Source organism: Aquarana catesbeiana, linkage group LG02 (assembly GCF_042186555.1).
Source record: "Aquarana catesbeiana isolate 2022-GZ linkage group LG02, ASM4218655v1, whole genome shotgun sequence".
NCBI lineage: Eukaryota > Metazoa > Chordata > Amphibia > Anura > Ranidae > Aquarana > Aquarana catesbeiana.
Window position 1 is genome coordinate 460232933 of NC_133325.1, and position 19758 is coordinate 460252690.

A 19758-nucleotide genomic window follows, 5' to 3' on the forward strand; every position below is an offset into this window, starting at 1 on the left:
GTGGCTGCAATTGATGGGCACAGTGGCTGCAATTGATGGGCACAGTGGCTTCAATTGATGGGCACAGTGGCTGCATTTGATGGGTACAGTGGCTGTGTTTGATGGGCACAGTGGCTGCGTTTGATGGGCACAGTGAGGCTGCAATTGATGTTTTTTTTTTCAGAATTTTTCAGTTTGTTTGTGCCCCCCCCCCAAAAATTTTGAGCGCCAGCCGCCACTGCTGGAAATCCTACTCGCCATGGAAGGCCACAGGTCTCAATTGTCCCTGGCTAATGCAATCACAATGTTAATTAGGATCACGTCAGACAAGAATGACAAGGTATAAAAATGCATTTTATTTTTTTTTTTATTCGAAAACTTCTTAAAAGACTAAATCTTGTGATCTCTGATATTTTCGAATAATGTATTATTTGTAATACATATCAGTTGATTAAAATATATAGTAAGCCAAACACTCCAAACATTAAAAATAGTTTAAAACAATTGCATTATTTTATACCTGTGATTTCAGGACTGTGAAATAAAATGCTAGAAATCCTATAACCCTGTTGTTTGCTCATATGCTGTACAGGAGACACATTAATTGTCTGCTCTTATCTTCACCATGCTGCTTGCAATATCCTAAGCAGTTACTGACTTCTTAAAGTCAGTTTTTATATATGGCCCTAGATGGATTGAAATTTCAGCAGGTATGAGCCAAATTACGATATGTCTATGGCTGTTCCCTGTTAACAGAAGTCGTCTATGGCCATCCTAAGTTTATCCCTTCCCAAATGTCACTCCCTTAGGTGAAAGCCCTTGGGCAAGTGTTGAATTTTTGAAAGTGAGGAGAAATGTCCAAATGTTACCATACCTGGAAGTATCGGTTATTTTCTTAGGCCTTCAATCCCAAACAGAGCAGCTGCAGAACATGGTAAAGTTGTAAGTATTAGTTTGCTACCTATAGGCACAATTTTAATTTAAATATGATTATTTTGTACAAGACCCTGTAATAAGTGTAGCACCTTCCAGTGGTGGCTTCCTGGATTGGGCAGAGATCCAGGGAGATCTGGATGACTCACAGGCAGCATCACTGAGACCTCCCCTCTATTTCTAAAATGTACTGGAACCTTCTGAAAAGATGGGATGTGAAGTAAGGTGGAGCTGCCTAAAGTATTCTGAGGGCCCTGACCAATCCCCAACAGATGGGTTGGCAGGGGACAGGCCACCTCAAATACTCTTGGTCAGTCAAGCTGGGGAGGAGAGTTCAGGTGGAAGCTGGAGATGGAGTGTTAGGCTGTCGTGGTCTTTGGGGGAGCTCCCCAGTCTGTGGGGGGGGGTGACCTTGGGCCTGGGCTTGGTGCAGACAGGACCCTCTTCAAGACACATGGATGTCTCCTGGCCAGGAGGCACAGGAGCAAGGAGAGGACAGCAGGAGAACACTGCCAGGCAAGTCTCCAGGAGGAAAATGAACAGCCAAGAGGGCTGGTGAGTAACACACAGTCAGGAGGACTGGGAGGCACACCTGAGAAGACTGGGATGGAGCAGTCTGGGATGAATGCAAAGCCAGTAGGACTGTGATGGCACGGACAGTGGAAAGGGGCAGCTGCAGCCATTAGGGCTGGCAATGCCTGAAGAGGTGGTACTGGGAGCAGTAACCACAGATAGAACAGTTAGCACCAAAGACTTCAATTTTTGCTACACCATAGGGGCCTGTGGCCCCTGCCTGCAAAGGGCATTCAGCCAGACCTAGCTGAGATTGTGGTCTGGCTGAATGCTGTCTGAAACCTGTGCTAGCTGGTCCTGGAAATGATAGTCTGCAAGCAAGTCTGTGCTGGAGGTAGAAGAGGAGAGAATGTATATACTGGAGTGTATATAGTTCAAGTTCCTACAGAGTTTCATTGATCAAATGGGCATCCCATATGCACCCTTCCCCATCCAAGTTCAAAGCCCCTAATAAAAAAACAAACAAAGCTGCGAGGACTGTTTCTTGTCTCTGAGCGACTGGAAATTCATGTGCCTGGCTGTGCAGGGTGGGAAACGACCATATTTACCAGCGGCCCTTACGAGGGTAGCACTACATAAGAAAAATATGCGATTGCCGTTGTTGATTTACTTTTGAAAATGTTAGTTAACCCTTGGATTGCGATACTTTTTCAGTCACTGACCAGAAAGAGGTATGCCAATAAGGAAAGTCAGAGAAAACATAGAAGTCCTTATCTGTATACTTGTTTTCTGCCAAACACTTGAGGGTCATTACAACAGTCACGCAGGCAAGCAGAATTTTCACAAGGAAAGATTAGTATCGCCACCACATGTCATTCATGGTCAGTCGCCTTTAACTCCATTCTACCAAATCTCTATAACATTTCCAAAGAAGAAGGGGAAACCACTTACTGTGTTGACAGACTCAAAACTGTTTATTAATCCATCCAACAAACAGACTTGTCCATCTGAGATACAAGCACCCCAGTTTGACCCCATGAGTATGCTCCTTACCGAGTGAAATGCATTCAATTGTTGGATGGACTAGTCCGTTTGTTGGATGGATTCTTTGGAGCTGTTATAGATACTGGTTTAGTGGCCGACAACTACAGAGAACTGGCTTCTGTCATCAGTGGAAGCTTGGAGATCAGAGTCTGTAGTGGAGTATCTGTTTTTTGGCCCCCATTCTACAAAGACTCTTGTCTTATTTAATGGAGAGTTAAAGTATATAATAATGCTTTCTTTTAAATTGTTTTATCAGTTAAACTTCTCTTTGTATAATATTGGCAAAGGATATACCATTTACTGTAGGTATGAAGATTATGCATCTATACTACACACCAGGCAGTTCAGGCTCAGATATAGTAGGTACAAAATGCTGAAAAGCAAATATGGGCACATAGTTAGACTCATATCAGAAAGTGATGTAACTGATAATGCCAGTATGATGCAATTGTTTTATCCCGTTAAGAGGGCCTATCTACAGTAAGTAAAACAGCAATACTGGAAGACACTTAACATTCTGCAACAACTACATGAAAGAACTCTATGCCATTATCTTTTAAAGGAGTATATGTTTACTCTTTTTGCCAAGTTGTACTACATCTATTATATCATGCGCCACTCATATTTGTTCTTCTCTAACAGCTGGAAAGAGAGCTCCACAACCTCCGCAGCACAGAGAAGGTTACAAAATCAGAGAATGAGAAATTAAAACGTACGAACCAAGATCTGGAACATCATCTGGAGAAAATACGAGATCAGTTGTCTGAAGCCAAAGGCTGTTTGAGTGAGATGAAAGAAAAAATTATGCAGATCGAAGCTGAAAAGTAAGAGAAATGCATTTGTTAATCATTCAACCTTTATTATGCACCTTGATAAATAATAACATATTGTAATTTTTAAAATATGCTCAAACATAAAAAACTGAATATATATAAAAATGTAATTATAAGTGCCTGGTTCCAAGCATGGGCATGCCATTATTGCATGCAACAGTGCAGTGTATGCTCTTCTTAATAAGTTGTTGAGGCAGCCATATTGCATTGCAGGATGTTGTGGCTAGGCTCAACTTTCATAAAAGCTAGAACCTGCATACTAAAATTTGGGGGCTTCTGGGATGCCCTATCAGTGTTGCCAACTTACCAGATTGAAATTTACTGACACAACACCCAAAATTTACTGGCACAGCCAAGTTTTTACTGCCATTTCCAAATGTTACACAATTACAGTTTTAAGTGCAAATTAGAGTGTTTAGGCTACAAACAAGTACAATATGCAATTAGCAATATGATTTAAGTTGGATAATAAGGCAAAAAATATATTTCTTATTTTATTTTCGATATAGTAAGTAATTAACTCAGGGACAGGCCTCAGGAGGGCAAGAAATTAGAATGGGCGGCACACACATATGAAAGTGACTCTCACAATAAAACTGACACCAGTGTGAAGCAGCACAGATGATGAGACCTCACTGACATGTCCCCTCCTGAGTCACAGTCTCTCTCCAAGCCAAGTGGTCCCTCCAGTCTAAATAGCACTGATGGCCCCTGTTCCAGTATGCCTTGCTCCTCTACACAAGGCTCTGGCCGCTCTGCTTGGCTCCATTGCACTATGACATCACACGACATGCTCACGCACCGCCTCCACCAGAGCCGCCCGATCACACTGTAACAGGCAATCGGATTGTCTAAGCCGGCTCCAGACCAAGCCAAGCATTACAGCCATATATTTTACTGGCAACCTTTTACTTTTACTGAAAATTGCCTGTTTTTTACTGGCTGCCAGTAAAAATACTGATTGTTGGCAACACTGTGCCCTATAGCCCTACTGAGGTTAACAAGTAGGAACTGCAAGTGCCTGCTATCACCATGTAAGTCTAATTTATTAGCTTTGAACTGAAAAAATGTATGTTGATAATGGTATCACTGTATAGGCTCTTAAACTGTATATTCACAAGTAGAATTCCATTTTACATTTTAAGAAAGTTTGTTTTCTAATCTTTAGTGGGGTCAAATCGACGTTTGCTTTTGACTGCAGTAAAGAGAAAATTCAAAGGGACAGGATGGAAATTTTTTCTTAAACAAAATGATTTCTAACAGTGTAATGCCCCGTGCACACGGTCGGACATTGATCGGACATTCCGACAACAAAATCCTAGGATTTTTTCCAACGGATGTTGGCTCAAACTTGTCTTGCAAACACACGGTCACACAAAGTTGTCGGAAAATCCGATCATTCTGAACGCGGTGACGTAAAACACGTACGTCGGGACTATAAACGGAGCAGTAGCCAATAGTTTTCATCTCTTTATTTATTCTGAGCATGCGTGGCACTTTGTGCTTCGGATTTGTGTACACACGATCGGAAATTCCGACAACGGATTTTATTGTCGGAAAATTTTATAGCAAGCTCTCAAACTTTGTGTGTCGGAAAATCCGATGGAAAATGTGTGATGGAGCCTACACACGGTCGGAAATTCCGACAACAAGGTCCTATCACACATTTTCCGTCGGAAAATCCGACCGTGTGTACGGGGCATATGTGGTTTGAATTATTTTCTAATGGGAAACATCAAGCTGTTGAATGTACTGAGAATTTCCATACTAATTTCTGTACAAAAATCAAATGTAATCCCAGCTTTACTCTATGCATAAGGAAAAACGATATTTGCTCAATTATTACTTATGTATGCTGTGTTTCCTGCTTAATAATGCTGCACAATGACTGGTTCTCGCAATGCAAGTCTGATTGCAATCATTATGTTGGTGTGGGAGAACAAATATAGAAGGAAATTCTATAATCCTCTATATGTTACACAGTCGTGGAAATATGGTACATCGACTCTGTAAAATGATGGAAGCTACATAAACATATTACAATTTTAAAGGAAAATACACTGTCATTTTCCTTTTAATCATTCTGCATGTTGTGAAAAGATGCCATGCTCTCAGCAAAATAAAACATAATTTTGATGTTATTACGTAGCAAATATCTAAGTAGAAAGGTATTTAAAGTTTCACTTCACAAAGGTCTTTTTTAGATATTTACAGCTATGAAGTCATACATTCCCTTTCTGCAATGTAACTATCTTAATGAGTGTATAGCCAGCTTTACTGTGCATAGAGAAAAACCATATTTGCTCATTATTACTTATGTATGGCATGCTGTGCTTCCTGTTTAATAATGCTGCACAATGACTGGTTCTCTCAGTGCAAGTCTGACTGCAGTCATTCCGTCTGTGTGGCTGAAATTTTATCTAAGCAACTGAGGACAAAGCAATATAAATAACCAATAGAAAAAAAGCTATAATTCTCTATGTTACACAGTCATTGAAATATAGTACATTAAAGCGGAGTTCCACCCTGAAATTTTTTTTTTCATAATCAGACTCCTCTAAACCTATAAAAAAACACTTGGAGGAAAATTTTATACTTATCAGAATCGCCCTGTTGCTATGTTGCTCCTAATCTGCCACTTCCTGGTCCGCAGAGTTCCTTGTCACTTCCTCCCTCGCCTGTGTGATCAAAAATCGCATTTCCTGTCAGGAAATAACAAGATTTTTGATCACAGTACTGCCCACAGACTCCTAGGAAATGATACATTATTTCCCAGGAGCACAGGCGAGGGAGGAAGTGACAAGGAGTTCCGCGGACCATGAAGTGTCAGATTAGGCGGATCACATCGCCGAGATGTGTTTATCTATGTTGCCGTAACAATGGGGCGCGACCTTTCTCCATCGCCGCCCATTGTTATGGCAACTTTAGAAACAATCAGCGCTACAGCCGCCGGTAAATCGCGCATGTGCGAGATCGAGAGGTGCATGCTGGTTACCCAGCATGCACCTCTCCTAAGTTTATCCAGGAAGAGTTATCGATTGGGCTTCACATGCCCACAATCATGATGGCAACGACCACAACAGGAGAGAAAAATTTGTGAGTATAACATTTTTATTGTAGCAACATCCAATATTAAAATTATATAATCGTTTTTTAATTTAATAATTAATTATGCTCGGATCAATTTAAAAAAAAAAAATGTGGCCGGAACTCCGCTTTAAGGCCCCTTTCACACGGACGGATAGAATTGTGCTTTTGGCTGTGGATTTTCTAGTTTTCTACCGCAGCTTAAAGCACACAATGCTTTCTTATGGCCCCATTCACACACTGCGTTTAGCTGCGATTTAGTTACATGCGGTTTGGTGCGGATAGAAAAAATAGAATTGACTGCGTCCAGGAGCGATTTAGCGCAGCTACCTGCACATAACTGCAGGTAATCGCAGTGTACTATTTCTCTTGCGGATAGCTGCGGCAACAAGGAAAGGAAAGCAACAGGAAGCACATCAGAAATGGCAAGAATGTTCAAAACGCAGCTAAACGCAGCCACATGTAAACGCACGTAAACGCAGGTAAATGCAGGTAATCTCACTGTACAAATGCAGCTGATCACAGTGTCTGGAGTCTTGAATTCCACAGAACATGCTTTTAACTGTGTCAGAACAGCCGTCCGTGTGAAAGGCGCCTAGTTCTGAAAAATTATGTACGCTACATAAAAACATTATAGTGTTAAAGAAAATTTCACAGTAATTTTCCTTTAATCATTTTCTATGTTGTGAAAAAATGCTATGCCCTGAACAAAAAAGAAAAAATGTTGATGTTATTACAAAACAAATAACTAAGAAAGGTATTCAAAGCCTTCACGAGCCTTCTTTTTAAGCTGTTTACAGCTATAAAGTGATACACTCCCTCTCTATAATGTAACTATTGTTAATGTGAGCCTTTCCGTACAAATAGCTATTTGGGGCAGCGTGTTTTTCTATTGTTGGGTTTTACATTACTTTTCCTACATCAAAGTGGGTGAGGTTGTTTGTTACTGTCAGTATCCAGATAGAAGCTTTAATCAGGACTAGGCTTATGTGCTTTGCATAGACCTTAGAACTAAATGCGGACTTCCTGTTGCATTTTTGAGCTGGTAAACAAGGTGCTTCTGATTCTATCCACGCCACATATTGTAATGCCCAACATGTGCTGTGCTTATTAAATATGTTCCTAACAATGGCCCTGTTGCTGAAAGTGTTACAGCTTAAAAATGTGTTCCCAACAATAGCTCTCTTACTGCAAAGTTTATAACTTAAAAACGTGTCCCCCTACAATAAACCTCTTATTGCAACTTTTACAGCTTCAAAATGTGTCCCCAACAATGGGCCTCATACTGCAACTTTTACAGCTTCAAAATGTGTCCCCAACAATGGGCCTCATACTGCAACTTTTACAGCTTCAAAATGTGTCCCCAACAATGGGCCTCATACTGCAACTTTTACAGCTTCAAAATGTGTTCCCAACAATAGCTCTCTTACTGCAAAGTTTATAACTTAAAAACGTGTCCCCCTACAATAAACCTCTTATTGCAACTTTTGCAGATTAAAAAACATATCCTCAATAATAGCACCATTACTGCAACTTTATAGCTTATAAATGTGTCCCCCAATAATGACCCTCTTACTGTAACCTTTACAGCTTAAAAATGTCTCCCAAACAAAGGCCATGTTACTGCAAATTTTACAGCTTAAAAGCGTGTCCCCAACGATGGCTACCTTACTGCAACGTTTACAGTTTAAAAACATGTCCCCAATAATGACCCTCTTGTGCCTTATACAGTGCCTTGCAAAAGTATTCACCCCTTTGGCTTTTTACCTATTTTGTTACATTACAGCCTTTAGTTCAATGTTTTTTTAATCTGAATTATATGTGATGGATCAGAACACAATAGTCTAAGTTGGTGAAGTAAAATTAGAAAAATCTATACATAAAACTATTTTTCAGATAAAAAAATTATAATTGGCATGTGCGTATGTATTTACCCCCTTTAATATGAAGCCCATAAAAAGCTCTGGTGCAACCAATTACCTTCAGAAGTCACATAATTAGTGAAATGATGTCCACCTGTGTGCAATATAAGTGTCACATGATCTTTCATTACATATACACACACCTTTTTGAAAGGCCCCAGAGGCTGCAACACCTAAGCAAGAGGCTCCACTAACCAAACACTGCCATGAAGACCAAGGATCTCTCCAAACAAGTAAGTTACAATGTTGTTGAGAAGTACAAGTCAGGGTTAGGTTATAAAAAAATACCCAAATCTTTGATGATCTCTAGGAGCAACATCAAATCTATCATAACTGGGAGCTTTGTTACGGACCACCCTGGCCTGTAATTGGATAGTAAGGGAGGCGTGACCGGAAGCGGACGGAGGTGATGGGTGGTGAGGAGTGAGAGCGTGTGGACACCCTGCTCCACGTGTAGTACACTGATGGCATGATTTGCGGGTCCGCTGCAGTCCTCGGTGCCGCTCTTGTCCATCCCGCTGTGGACCCTGCATACCCTTTTCTATCTGTGGGTACCTAAGCTGAGGCAGCGCGGTGACTCTGTGCACCGGTCTTGTGTACCGGAGGGCGCTCGTAGCTGGTCTGTTGAAGCATGTCCTCGCGAGATCCCAGGAGACAACGGAAGGAGAGAAGGAGAGGAGGGACGGCCGTTGCAGGAACGAATACCTGGAGACAGCAGTAGGAGTTCTCTATAAGTTCACCTGGTTATACTTTGAAACCGTGCTGTGAGAAGTGAAGAGAAGTGGAGGTGGAAGAAACTACTTTATCTTAGTAGAGCGGTCTAAGGATATGACCTGGATGTCTGGACATCTGAAGTGAGTGATCGATTCCCTGTACCAGTGGATCTGCAGAACGGAGGTACTGTCTTATCTTTATCTATGCCTTAGTCTATAAGCTGAGGCAATTGGAAGGCTTACTAGGGGGAGGTGAACTGTAAATCTATATGTGTCCCTGTGAAGAGATCAATATACTGCACGTGGAAAACACTGCTCTGTGCATGTTGGACTGTGACAACTCCCTGTTTAAAGTGAGCAGGGGTAATTTATAGGCAGATGAAAGGTGATTATGACACGGGCATACCCCCTGTGCTGATGTTTTTTACAGCTTTTCTTTTTACCTCAGCGCTGCAGTAACTTAACCTGCAGTAATCTAATCATGGATTCTAACCAGTGGGGTGGTGCGTTGGCACTTTTGCTTGTGAGTTAAGGACCTCCCTTGCCTTATTATAGAAAATAAGCCTCAAGAGTAGACAGGCATTATAACGACCCGATCAACTAAAGAAAAAGAGAAGGATAAAGGGGCTCAGTCTACTGTAGCAGGTGCAATGGCGGCGGCCGTGGCGGCAACCGCCAAGCTAGAGAGGAATGGTCCACTCGGTGGAACATACCCCAAATAAAAGGGGACAGCAAGGGCAAACAAAATCAGTAACGGATAGAAAGAGCCAGGGGCTCCCGAGTATGCCTGTAGGTGCCTCTGGTATGAAGAACTCTACTGGTAAAGGGCCAGGAGGAACCGGGAAAGAAACAGAGGCCCCTGTTACTATAACAGCTCCAGAAGAAAGAGAGCCATTGTTAAAAGACATTCTTGTGGCAATTAACACATGCAAACTCTCCTTGGGTGAACTAGGAGATCAAATGAAGGAGATCAAGGAGGAATTCGTTCTGGTGCGACATGAGCTCAGGAAAACGGCGGAAAGAGTAACGGAAGCGGAAAAAAGAATAAGTCTGTTAGAAGATGATGTGTACCCTATGAAACAGGAAATCAAAGTCTGGAAAGAAAGAATAGATAATCTGGCGGGAAAGTTTGACGAAATGGAAAACAGACTCTGTAGGGACAATGTGAGGGTGGTGGGATTGCCGGAAAGGAGCGAAGGCCTAGATCCGATAGTATTTCTAGAGGGCTGGCTGATTGAAACTTTTGGAAGAGAGACGTTTTCTCAGCAGTTCTCAATTGAAAGAGCGCATAGAGTTCCATTTAGGCCCCCCCCCAAGGAAGACCCCCAAGACCGTTGTTAGTGAAATTTTTAAATTTTAAGGATAAAGTCAGGCTACTTCAAAAGACTAGAGAGATGGGGAAAGTCTTATATGGTGGTACTAGGATTTCAATATATCCAGATTTTTCCCCTGACCTACAGAAGCGCAGAGCTGAATTCTTGGGAGTTAAACGTAGCCTTCAAAAGTTTGACGTCACATATGCCCTTCTGTATCCAGCCAGGCTTCGGATAAACGCACTGGGAGGAAGCCAGATTTTTGATTCTCCTGCCGGGGCATTGGCATGGTTGGAAGGCAAGAAGGATCAATTGTCAATGAAATAGTTGTGAAAAATGGTTTGAATATATCACATATAGGTGGGGAAGTGTAAAAGAAAATTAATATAGTTTATGTGGAGCAGGGACAGGCTCAGACACGGGTATAATGAAGTTGGATTTGGATGGGGGTGGTTTAAAATAAGTGTTTATGTAGTTGCAGTGATGGGGGGAAGGGAGAGGGGTGGGGGGAGGGGGGAAGGGGGATTGGCAGATACGAGTTTGGTGTGGGTGGGGTGGTATGGGACGGTCATTAAACAAGCCTCAAGGGGTAACCTAGAATGGTATGGGTTGGGTGGGGGGGGGGAATATTTAGAAATTCTGAGTTGGGGAGGAGGGGAGGGAGGGAGGGGGGGGGGGTAAATGGAATACAAGAGGAAGAACACATGGGAGGGTAGGAGTGGGCACACGGAACAATAAGAAATTATACGGTACACTAGTTTATACAATAACACATTTGGCACAACAAAAGATCAGGTATGACATCTGGTACACTGGGATATGCAATGATATGCAGGGCACAGTAGAATATGGGTATATTAGAAAAGTGTGGAGTGTGGAAACACGGGTATGCTTTGTAAATAAAAGGATCACTAATTTAGTATTTGATAAATAGGGAAATTATTTCGTTGATAATGGGGAGTGAAGTAGAACAAGGGGCAGATTGGATGCAGGTGGCATTAGTGACGGTTGGAGTCCTGGGTTTAATATGGCAAGACATCCTGCGATGTATTTCTCTCCTTGTAGTTTTTTCTGTAGTTGTTGCTGATAATCACGTTTCAGTATAGTCAATGGTATTGAATATCGGATCATGGAATGTCCGTGGGTTAGGTGCCTCTGTTAAAAGGGCTGCTGTTTTTGATATGCTGGATATTTTTAAAGTGGGTATTGCCTGCTTGCAGGAGACACACTTGACCAATGACACTAAATGTCAAATAAAGAATAAGCACTTTCAGTACCAATACCATGCGGTACACACCTCGTATTCTAGAGGTGTGTCGGTGTTTATTGGTGGAGGGGTAGTGTTTACCTGCAAGCAGTGCAAGATAGATGGGGAGGGCCGTTATATTTTTATACATTGTATAATAGAAAATCAGGAATGCATACTTGCAAATATTTACATCCCCCCCCCCTTTCAAGTTAGATGTTCTGTACTGTTTACTGGAGTTTGAAGTTGATAGACCTAGCATACCAGTTATTGTAGTTGGGGACTTCAATGCCGTTATTAACAAAAAAATGGATAGGTTTCCCCCAGGTAATCAGGGATGGGGTCCACAAGAAAAGCGTATGGGTCAATTTCTTGAAGAGGCTGGATTATTGGACCTCTGGAGAATACGGAACCCGGTGGCACAGCAATTTTCAAGCTACTCAGGTTCCTACTCCACATTTCAAGAATCAACCTTATATTGGGCAATAACTTAGCCTCCCCAATAATCAAAGATATAGTCTACCAACCTAGGGGGGTGTCGGATCACTCACTGTTGACAGCTATGGTAAATATAAGGAATAATAAATTAGGTGGGTTGTGGAGGATGAACCCAATATGGTTCGAAATAATAGAAGGTCAGAATGAGATTGTAGGCAAGTTGAAAGAATTTATAGACTTTAATATGGATACAACAACAAGAGGAGTGATGTGGGATGCATTAAAGGCGTATCTGAGGGGTTTACTTATCCAGCAGGTTTCAAGGACAAAAAAGACATCGTTGGAATGGGAGGTTAAGATCAGGGCGGAGTTAGCTGCGGCTGAAAGGGAGTATGTGAAGGAGCCATCCTCCGATACTCGTAGTATGTGGGAGAATAAGCAACAAACATATAAAGAGGTAATGGTCAGGAAATCGGAAAACAAAAGACTGTTCCAAAAACAAATAGCGCATGGGGAAGGGGAAAAAGTTGGTAAGATGTTGGTCTATATTGTTAGGGCCAGTGCCTCACCTTCCGCAATCCCCGCCATTAGAACCATGGGCGGAGAGATATCATCTGTGACAGACGAGATAAGCAATACATTTAAGGAATATTATGAAGAACTGTATAAGTCCTGCGGGGTTGCGGGAGGGGAGGAAATGGACAGTTTTTTCAAGAATATTGAACTACCCTCCCTTACATGACACTGACAGAGAGGGTTTGGAGGCCCCGATAACAATAGAGGAAATTAGAACGGCTGTAGTGGAAATGGCAAACCAGAAGTCCCCCGGCCCCAATGGCCTCCCTGCTGAAACATATAAAAAATATGGGGAAATTTTACTCCCGGAGCTCCTTAATGTACTTGACTGGGCAAAGGAAGAAGGAAAATTACCCAAATCAATGACCGAAGCCACGATTATTATGCTGCCTAAGGAGGGGAAAGACCCCTTAGAGCCTGGGTCCTATAGACCTATTTCCTTGCTGTGCTCAGATGCTAAAATTCTCGCAAAGATTCTTGCTAGTAGACTTAAAAAAATAATTTCAAAATTAGTTCACTCAGACCAAAGGGGTTTTGTTCCCCAGAGGACAATTAGTAGGAACATCAGGAGGCTTTTTTTAAACCTGCAAATACCTATAGAGAATACGGGTTCAAGGGCGGTTATGATGCTGGATGTGGTAAAAGCGTTTGATAGCCTGGAATGGGGGTTTATGTGGCGTGTCCTGAAGAAGTTTGGCTTCGGCCCATCTTTTAGGAAGTGGGTTGAAACTTTATATAATGACCCCAGCGCTAAAGTTAAAGTTAATAACGTTCTTTCAGATGGGTTCCGACTTGAAAGAGGCACAAGACAGGGGTGCCCTCTGTCACCTCTGATTTTTGCCCTGGCCATGGAACCGGTGGCCGCAGCAGTGAGGCAAAGTCAGTTTATGGAAGAGTTCCGGAGAAGGGGGAGAGAGGAGAGAATCGCATTATATGCGGACGATGTCCTCATATTTCTAGGAGATACGGAGCGCTCACTTAAGCAGGTGATAGCTTTCCAAAACTCGTGAATGTGTCTATCTAGTCTCACCATAAATTGGGAAAAATCAATGCTATTACCGGTAGACCCAATTAGGAAAAATGTCTACTTGGATAGTATACAAATGGAAATAGTGGAAATAGTAAAATACTTAGGTATCTATATAACAAAGGACCCAGGTAACTATATAAATTACAATTTGGTCCCCCTGTTGACGAAGTTTAAAAATAAAATTAATTTATGGAGGAGGCTTCCATTATCAGTTGCTGGACGATGCAATTTGATCAAAATGCTGTGGTTGCCCCAGATGTTGTTCTTATTGCAGAATTCACCAATATGGATTTATAAGAAATGGTTTAAAAAAATAGACACAATGTTAAGAGATCTTATATGGAAAGGGGGACAATCTAGGATAAGCCTACAAACCTTACAATTGTCAACTCGAGAGGGGGGTATGGCGGTTCCACACCCCCAATGTTATTTTTTGGCATCTCAGTTACAGCATATAAGATCAGGGGATAAAAACAATGAGGGTATAATGGCCATAGGAGCGCCACATGAAACATTAGTGGAGGTGCTGGAGGCAAACTCTTTTGCCTCTAGACCCCCCACAGTTAAATTAATAATGAAAGTTTGGAAATCCATTAAAACTCTGAAAGTTGTGGGAGGAATGGCTAGGTATGCCCCCCTTTGGGATAATAAGAACCTACAAGAACTAATAACAATGGGGAAAATAAAGTCTTGGGAAACAAAGGGAATAGTAAAATTGGCACAATTGTATAATGGTAGCATACTTAAAACATTCACCTCACTAAAGGAGGAATTTGATATTCCGAACCACGCGTATTACAATTATCTACAAATAAGGCATGCCCTAAAGGCTCAGTTTGGGGAACAGGGCCCGAGGTGGAGTCTCTCCCCTATTCTTTGCAGAATGGGTAGTTCGGATGGACCCAGTGGCTCCATAGCAGAAATGTATCCATTATTATGTAGAGGTAGTATGGAGAGACCAGGGAAGCTCAAGTGTAGAAGTAAATGGGAAAGGGATGTGGGCAACATATCGGACGAACAGTGGAAAAAGATGCTGGAGGGAGGACATCAGGTATCGGTATCACCCGCACAGAAGTTCTCACACCTAATGCTCCTACATAGGGCATATTATACACCAAAGAGACTGTTTGAATTTGGGAGGAGGGTGGATGCTAATTGCCCAAGATGCCAGAATACTGGGGACTTGATCCATATGATATGGAAATGCCCAAAATTACATCGGTACTGGACAGAAATATTAGAATTTATAAATAAGATCTTTAAATTAGGATTGAAAATGGACTCAAAGTTATGTGTATTGGGTGTTGGGGAATGTCAAGGTAGAGGCAACAATATAAACAAAGCAGTGGTGAGATGCCTTTTTCAGGCATGGAAATTAATAGCTCTGAGGTGGCAGGCGGAGAGACCCCCTTCTAAGGATGACTGGATCAGATCAGTGACAGAAACGGTTTGGAAAGAAAAGGTAGTATATGTAAGGCGGAAAAGTCTGAAGGAGTTCAAAAAAATCTGGAACCCATTGTTAGAAGAAATAGGGTACCCCGTGTAAAGTGTGTGTAGGAAGGGGAGTTGTAGGTGTATACATAGTGCCAAGAAACTATTGAAGGAGAATCAGTTAATTCCCTGTGTTGGGGGGGGGATAGGTATGGTGGGAAAAAAGGGGTAAAATGGGTGAATAACGTTTTAGGATATTTTATATTTGGCGTGTTGTGCATATGAGTTTTGTAATGTCTACTGTTGATGGAAATTTTTGTATAACACTATGTGATATGAATAAAGATTATTTTAAAAAATAGCCTAAAAACATGCAATGGCCCTGTTACTGCAACTTTTACAGCTTAAAAACATGTCCCCCAACAATGGCTCTGTTATTGCAACTTTTGCTGCTTAAAATATGTCCCCAATAATGGACCCGTAAGGCTTGGTTCACACTTGTGAACCCTGCGAATCCACTGCGGATTCCCGCATCGCACCCGACTGGCGCAGCAGTTCACACTGCCATATGCGAACTGCCGGAAGTGTCAATACATTGTTAATGGCACCCCCATTTCAGGTCGCATATCGCACTGCAAACTGACAGTTCGGACATGAATCAGATCGCATGCGATCCGATTCTGGTGCGGACCAAAAAAAGGGTCCTGTGTGAGTTTGGGCCGAATGCAATCTGATATCAGCCATACTATCTGTATGGCTGAAATCGCATCGCACGGACATCGCATGTGATTTGCACTGCAGTGCGGTGTGACTAAAATGCGATCTCGCAGAGCGCGCTGGTGTGAACTGGCACTTACTTTAACTTTAAAAACTTAGAAACATGTCCCAACAATGGCCCTGTTACTGCAACGTTTATAGCTAAAAAATGTGTTCCCAACAAGGGCCCTGTTACTCTAACTTTACAACTTTAAAAACGTGTCACCCGCGGCGAGGTTCCCTGGAAGTTCGGCCCTCCTCCTCCTTCCCCTGATGCCGGGCCATTCACAAAGTGCAGCATGCTTCGCGTATACGCAGTAGGGAACCGGCTGTGAAACCGCAAGGCTTCACTGCCAGTCTGGCGGTCTCCCTTACAAGGTATGGTGGTGGTAGCGCCCTAGAGCCGACTGGGGAAGGGTATCAACTGGATTTGGCAATGATAACCTCATACCTGATTTCTTTTTTCCTATATCTTCTATGGGCAACGGATTGTGGGAATTTAATTTAAGGATGGATATCGGGCAGTTGTGTTGATGTTATGCATTATTTTAATACACATTTGATTATTTTTACTACAAAAACAAAATCCTAGTTTTATTACATTTGCATGAAATCATATATGGAATCACAGACCACAGATTTCTAACCTATGTGTTTTACGATGATTCAATTGCAATTTCTGAAGCAGTGGCTGCCTGCTCATAAGGGCCCCTAATACATGTGCCCGCCCCCTAATCTCCATGCAGGGTGCTGGATGCATGGATTTCAATGTGGGCTTTTTTTTTTTTTAAGCACATGATAAAAGCCTGAGGCTCTATTTGGGTTCAAAAAGGTCAAGAACTACTGATGATGATTACAATTTTTTTTTAAATATATACAGGAGGGTTCACTGATAAGTTTCTTATGAAACTCTAATGCCCCGTACACACGATTGGAAATTCCGACAGTGTGTAGGCTCCATCACACATTTTCCATCGGATTTTCCGACACACAAAGTTTGAGAGCAGGCTATAAAATTTTCCGACAACAAAATCCGTTGTTGGAAATTCCGATTGTGTGTACACAAATCCGACGGACAAAGTGCCACGCATTCTCAGAATAAATAAAGTGATGAAAGCTATTGGCCACTGCCCCGTTTATAGTCCAGACGTACGTGTTTTACGTCACCGCTTTTAGAACGATCGGATTTTCCGACAACTTTGTGTGACCGCGTGTATGCAAGACAAGTTTGAACCAACATCCGTCGGAAAAAATCCTAGGATTTTGTTGTCGGAATGTCCGAACAAAGTCCGACCGTGTGTGTACGGGGCATTAAACTGTGGGTTGGCAGTCTCCGTCTTCAATGTCCTGTGAAAGATCAGAGATACAAGTCAGGAATGTCTCAGGAGGGTCAGAAGTCCATATCTGCATACCTGTTCTGGGTCAGGGCTTCAAAGTATTGATGCAAAATTTCCAGCATGACAGCCAAGCAAGTACCATTTTCAGAAGTGGCAGTCTTCTTGTTTCCCTCACTACCTTTTTTTTTCTTTCAAAACACACCTGTTACTGTATATTGCAGGGACGTGCAGTCAGGGGAGGCAGAGCCTCACCTGACATGAACATTAAAAAAAAAAAAAAATCGAGCTTCAAGGATCGTAACTCAGCAACCTGGGGTCACAGACTATAGCACATGATATTTGCGCAGCAATTTTTTTAAACATGCTTTTTTTTTTGGAAAAAAAACTGTTTAAAAAAAACTGTTTCATGAATAAAAAAAAACCCAACACATTAGCCCAGATTTTTTTGTATAATGTGAAAGATGATGATATGCTGAATAAATAGATACCTAACATGTCACACTTTAAAATTGCACACACTTGTGGCATGGCACCAAACTTCAGTACTTATAAATCTCCATAGGAGATTACATGTTTAGACTTACAGAGGGGGTCTAGTGCTAGAATTATTCCTCTCGCTCTAGCGATCGTGGCGTATGTAACCTGTGTGTATCTGGCTCTGATACTAGCCAGTGCCTCACCAGCCACTGACCTCATGTCCCCCGTATATTGTTACATGTCAGCTGGTTATTACTGGTAGGTCCACTATTTTTCTATATTTTATGAAGCAGTGTATGCTATATGTAGCACTACCCCTGCCACGGCTGCTGGAAACTGGACCCCCTAATCCTACACAGCCAGACAACAAGCATTTTCCACTTGCATCCACACACAAGAAATCAGTCCCTAAGCTTGTTTTTGTTGTTTTTATTATGGGGTAAGAACTTGGATAGGGTGAAGGGATTCAGGGGATGCTCAGCAGATGTTCAAAACAGCAAAACCTGGGGACAATCTTCCTCTCTCTGTACAAAAATCCTGAACTGCTTCCTCCTGTACAAAACACAGTCTTTTGAAGATTAAGAGCTAAAGTTCATTACAGACTAAGGGCCCTGAGCCCATCTGGAAAAATAGCACAAACTTGAGGTAACTCCTTTCAGGAGTATATCCCCTCCTTCTGTAGAACTGGTCCCAGCTCCACTACTCAGCAGGTCCTGCCGGCCCTACTAGTTGCTCTGGAGATCTCTCATCTCAAGGATGAAGGGGTTAAGCACAAAGCTGTCCCTCCTAGCTGGCTACAAATTACATTTGTTCCCGTTGTGTATCCCTGAGTATGCTGATGTACTCACACAGTCCTTCCGTGCTCTCATTGCTCCCAGGTGTGGTCCCAGTCAAACCGCACTGCTGAAGGGATCCTTCCTGAGCCAGCCCCAGCCTCTGGCCTGTAGGTAGGACCCCCCCCCCCTCAAACCTAGAGGAGAGATTTGGGTCTCCTTACCCCCGCCCACTAATCTCTAGAAGTTTCTACAAAATTCCAGAACAAGGGGAGGGCACCAGAGACCTGCCTCTGTGAGTCACACAGCCTGAACTCAAGTAAGCCCTGACCCAGATTCCAGACTCACACGTTAATCATAAGTCATACTATGTTTTGCCTGTTCTCAAACTAGTAGCACACTAGAGGGTGCTACATATAATTAATATTAATCACTGTGTTAGTACTGTAGTACTGTACTCGTTAAAGAATATGTCATACACTGTAAATATAAAGTTTTGTGACATTGACACAAATATGGCTATTACAATTTTCTTTTCTTATATACTGTCCAGATTTTATCGTTTTCACTTGAGCCAATCTTAACTTTAGTATTGTTTTTTTTCTTATCTTTGCCAATCATTTGTATAATATAATAAATCATTGCCAACATTCATTGTTTTATACTTGTCTTTCTTAGAGAGGCAACAGATCATAAAGAGTTCATGGACATTTCAAGTGCTCAGGTATAGTACTCTTACTTACGTTGAATATTTTAACAACCATACATTATTACTCTGATTTTAATGTGTTGGAAAGGTTGGAGAGTGCTGTAATGTTCTCCAGGGTGGGAAGCCCACAGGGACCTTTAACAGCATAAGGGCTACATGGTCAATGTACATTAGCACTGAATCCTGTGTTAGTTGGGACATAACTCAGCATGAAGAAAACTTTTCACTGTGCAACTCTCTGTGTAAAACTGGCCATAGATGGTTCGAATCTCAGCTGGTTCAGCAGGGACCAGCCTAGATTTGATCCATCTATGGGCAGGCTTATTGTACCCAAGGTGATCCATCGTAGCATGCGATTATTGCCAGCAGCTATAGCTGCTAGCAGTAATCAATGTGTTCCCCCAACAGGGATGGTTCACCATGCCCCCCACCAGAAGAACACTAGCTGTCGTTGCAGGAAAGAAAATCGCATAATCTATTGCCTGCTTAAGTGCTTCCTTTTCTTCATGAAAGGTAAGCCATAGAAATTAAGATTTCTCTCACTCAGCCCCACAGGCTGAACAAGAAAAATAGATTCCCATATCTATAGCATGGATGGAGGGGGTCTCCTCTCTTTGCCTGCTATTGTATTCTGGCAACCTCTGCCCC

General features: G+C 42.2%; 1 protein-coding gene across 3 annotated transcripts in view; it reads left to right on the forward strand.

Moving 5' to 3' along the window:
* Positions 1–19758, forward strand: part of RAB44 (RAB44, member RAS oncogene family) — a 194884-nt gene that overhangs the window by 52240 nt on the left and 122886 nt on the right. For all 3 annotated transcript variants that reach the window (XM_073615658.1, XM_073615659.1, XM_073615660.1), the window contains exons 8-9: positions 3112–3293; positions 19080–19125. In XM_073615658.1, the coding sequence (XP_073471759.1) occupies positions 3112–3293; positions 19080–19125 (228 nt within the window). The remainder of the gene's footprint in view (positions 1–3111; positions 3294–19079; positions 19126–19758) is intronic.